Source organism: Apaloderma vittatum, unplaced genomic scaffold (assembly GCF_000703405.1).
Source record: "Apaloderma vittatum isolate BGI_N311 unplaced genomic scaffold, ASM70340v1 scaffold35636, whole genome shotgun sequence".
NCBI classification, from domain to species: Eukaryota; Metazoa; Chordata; class Aves; order Trogoniformes; family Trogonidae; genus Apaloderma; species Apaloderma vittatum.
In genome coordinates, this window is record NW_009721851.1 from 3121 (window position 1) to 7098 (window position 3978).

At 53.8% G+C, this 3978-nt stretch overlaps 1 protein-coding gene across 1 annotated transcript in view; it reads right to left on the reverse strand.

The window, feature by feature from the left end:
* CCDC12 (coiled-coil domain containing 12) overlaps positions 1 to 2147 on the reverse strand; it is a gene marked incomplete at its 5' end in the record, with an annotated part of 2690 nt that extends 543 nt beyond the window's left edge. Inside the window, 4 exons of the mRNA XM_009871550.1 lie at positions 325 to 401; positions 765 to 799; positions 883 to 944; positions 2068 to 2147. Coding sequence (XP_009869852.1) covers positions 325 to 401; positions 765 to 799; positions 883 to 944; positions 2068 to 2147 — 254 coding nt within the window. The remainder of the gene's footprint in view (positions 1 to 324; positions 402 to 764; positions 800 to 882; positions 945 to 2067) is intronic.
* Between the last annotated feature and the right edge of the window lie 1831 nt (positions 2148 to 3978).

A 3978-nucleotide genomic window follows, 5' to 3' on the forward strand; every position in this document is an offset into this window, starting at 1 on the left:
GCACACGTTCCTGTGGGACCTACTCTGGGTGACCCTGCTCTGGCAGGGGGTTGGACTGGATGGTCTCTAGAGGTCTCTTCCAACCCCAACATTCTGTGATTCTATGTGATACTGCCTTCCCCACCACGCGAGCCAAGTGTGCATTTGGCTTCCAGGAAGTTACTCGAGACCAGCAGCATCATAGATGCTTTTGGGAAAGGGATCAAGCTCCACCAGTCCCTCCCTGGCCCAACAGCGAGGCACCGAGCTCCCAGTAAGGATCGTGTAATCCCTCTGGAACAACCAGTGACGGCATCCGCCACCCCTCGCCGCACCGTCACGCACGTATCAACTCGGCGATGGCTCTCTGCGTCCTCTTCTCCAGCTTCTCCAGCTTCTTGGCTACATCTCGCTTCAAATCCCTGGGGAGGAGAGTGACCGTATCAGAACAAATCTTCGCCCCCGTGGAAGAGAAACTCCTTCTCCCTCCTATGAGCACCACAGATCAGAGCCTGTGTCTACCAGCCGGGCAGCTCACGGGTAAATCACCCCCACATCCCTTGTCACTGAGGCCACCAGGGTGACAAGCACCCCACAGGGACGGGGCGGGTCGCTGGGTGTAAGCAGGAAGAGGGAGGACAGCCCTGTGCTTTGTGTCCTCAACAGCAGGGCTGGGATTCCTGTTTTTAGCAATTTTAACCCAACTTGGACAACATCGAGGTAAAGGTCACCCACCGCTGACACCAACATCCCTTTGCCAGGAGCGGGGCTCCACAGGCACTCACCAGTCCGGCTTCCTGGGGGCCAGGTTTGCCAGATCCTAGGGAGGAAGAGGAGACACCCAGTGAGAGCTGCAGGTGAGGTTCAAGCTCGGACACAGAGAGCTGCTCCAAACATACGTACCACCTCGTCGATGATGGGCTCCGGCTTGGCGGCCTCCAGCTGGTCCTTCACCTTGTCTTCCACTAGATGGGGGAACAGGACCAGCATCACCGAGGGGACGAGGCACAATGAAACCCACCAGAGCTCTGGGCTTGGCTCACAAAAGCTTTTAGAAAAGCCCATTGGAACAGATTTGCCTCAAGAGCACGGCACGTCTGGGCAACTACACGTGGGTGCACGAGTCCCTCCGCCACCCAAACCCTTTTGGAGAGGCCTAAAAAAAAATAAATTCATCCGGAAATGATGCAAACCATTAAATGTCACAAACAGCAACAGCAGCGAGAAATCTGCTGGGTTCAAGCCCTTTTTTCCTTAAGACCTGCAGGGCTCGGCTGCTCCGCAGGTGTTTCAACTGGGGTTTGACTCACCGTGACTCATTTACAAGGCCCCACCACCTGAGATATCTTGGAGGACTCAAGCTCCAGCTCAGAGCTTACAAAAAAGTCTGCAAGATAATGGGGATGATGGCAAAAGCACGCGAGGAAACCTGCCCTCCATCCCTCAACTTGGGCTCCTCTGTCTTCCTCTCCCTCCCCAGTCCCTGCACGAAGCGTCTGAAGACAGACAGGCTGGTTCCTCCAGAAATAGGAATCGCAGCCGACGGGCACTGCAGCTCCAAAGATGGGCTGGCAGAGAGCACAAATTTGACTGGAAATATCCGAAAGTGCCGTTTCCCGACACACGGAGAAGAGTCAGGTGAAGTTTTCAACTTTTACAAAAGGATAAAGGAAGTGCAGCATCAGCATTCTTACCCACTACATCTGTGTCACGCTCTCAAAGGCAGCCTTTTCATTCGGGGCATTTTTAAAAGAAATCTCTTCCGGGAGGACTCAGTATTTCAAGATCAAGGGAACTTTTTACCCTTAATATCTCTCTCAAGAGCAACGCAGAAGTTCAGCACAAGGAAACAGCAGCCCCGGACTCCTGACTAATATTTGTTTAAAGGTTATTCAAACAAAAAGCAGCTTGAACCTCCTTGAGAATCCTCCAGTGAGAGCTCAGCCTCTCTTGAGTAGGAACCCTCTGGTTTGGGGCTGGACTCGGTGCCCTCGGACACACACCCCACTTGTGCAACAGGCAGGAGAGAGGATGATGAAGCGAAAGAGGCCACGAGCGTTGCCTCATTCTCTCCGGGAATGCACCCACCTGAGGCCGGCTTGGCCTGCGGCACCTTCCTCTTCTTCAGTTCCTCATCTTCGGGCTCGTAGTTGCGCAGTTTGAGCTCCCTGGGGAGGAAAGGGAAAGGCAGGATGAGGGCGACGTCTTGGCAAAGCCAAGCGGAGGCGGCTCGCGCTGCGCCCGAGCTGCTTTTTGCTTTTGCAAAGCTCTGAACTTCAGCCCGGCTTCCTTTTAGGTGTCAACCCAGCGACAGACTCAGGAGGAGATCCAGAATCAGGGGAAAAAATGATTCCCAGAGGGTACATGGGGGAAAAAAAAGAGTATTTACGGTACAAGGTGGTTACCCAGTCACCAGAGATGTTCTGAAGTGCTACAAACAGGTGAAATAAGGGGAGGAAATTCAGGTTCCTGAGGGAACGGGTGGTGACAGGGCCAACGATATCCAAACGACCTCCAGAAGTTCTCCCATCCTTCCACCACCCTCCAGGACAGGTCAGGAGTCAGCAGCCAGCCCTCTCCCTAGAGTACGCACTTATTCCGTATTCAGACACTTAATTCTCCCCCTTTTCCAGGTTGTTCCTTTTACGACCCCTCTCAAATAACTTGGGGTCTTGGATGGACAAACTCAGCTGCGCACGATCCCCCGGGGCTGATCCCTCACTGAGGTCAAAGCCTGTAAAGCTTCAAGCAGAGGCATTTCCAAACCCAGAGCCCCAAAAACCGAACTCCCCCCCCCATCTCAGCTGTTCACGGGTGCCTACAGCACACTCCGCGGCTGCCGGATCGATATAACAGCCCACAGGGCAAATTAAGTAGATTAAACTCATTTAATACCATCGATGGGTTTAATCAGTTTAAACAGAAACTAAGGCGCTTGGCTGCCCGGTGATGCTCACGCCCCAGCTGTCAGCAAAGCCTCCGGCAGCAGAGAGCCCCGATGCTTTTGGCAGGCAGGGAAATATCCCCATTTTTGGTACTAATTCAAGCAGGTTGGGTTGAATAGCAACATTTTCCCTTCGTGCAGACAGCTGAAACCTGCTCGACTTTACTGACGGAGAAGCGAGACGCGACGCAAGGGAAGGGCTCACAGTCAAAGCGAAGGGAAGCAAATAAAGGGTGGAGAAGCTACAGCCCAGGAGAGGCAAGAAGAGAAGGGTCAACGGTCCGATGGCCATGTTCATCTGGATTAAAACCCAACCTTGGAGGTGCCTGCAGCACAGCAGGAAGGCCCAACCCTTCCCACACCACCTCATCCCCTTCCCAGGAACTGAATCCACTCGCAAAGGGTCCGACCCACGTCACCAGGGAGGTGGTGGGAGCGCGACGTTGGGACTTTTATCCCCAAGTGGGATAAAAGCGACCGGCCGACTGGAAATAGGGCTCAGGCAGACGAGAAAACTTGCCGACGTTTCTCTTGTAATCAAGCCCAGGTCTCTCGAGGCCTCACATCAGCGCGAAACAGGAACAACTTTCCGCAGCGCTGCAGGAAAGGATGCTTGAAAAGAGACGCAGGAGAGATGAGGATGTAGCTGCAAGACCTCCCCCCAGCCAAGAGCACCTTCACCCCACGGAGAGACAAGCTGCTGTGCGTATTTTTACGCATATTTTTATGTGCCTGTGCCCTGGGAGGGAGGGATTTATTAAATTAACCTGTACTGATCGCCACCGATCCCCAGCCAGAGAGGCGGTTCTCTTCAGGAAGGCTGATCTTGGAGGCTCAAGTGCTTAGAGCTTCCCAGGAGGAGATGCCACCTCCAGGCACCAAGAAATCACCGTTGCTCGGTGTTTTTACGGACAATCTGCGCTCAGAGAGGCGGTTCTCTTCAGGAAGGCTGATCTTGGAGGCTCAAGTGCTTAGAGCTTCCCAGGAGGAGATGCCACCTCCAGGCACCAAGAAATCACCGTTGCTCGGTGTTTTTACGGACAATCTGCGCTCAG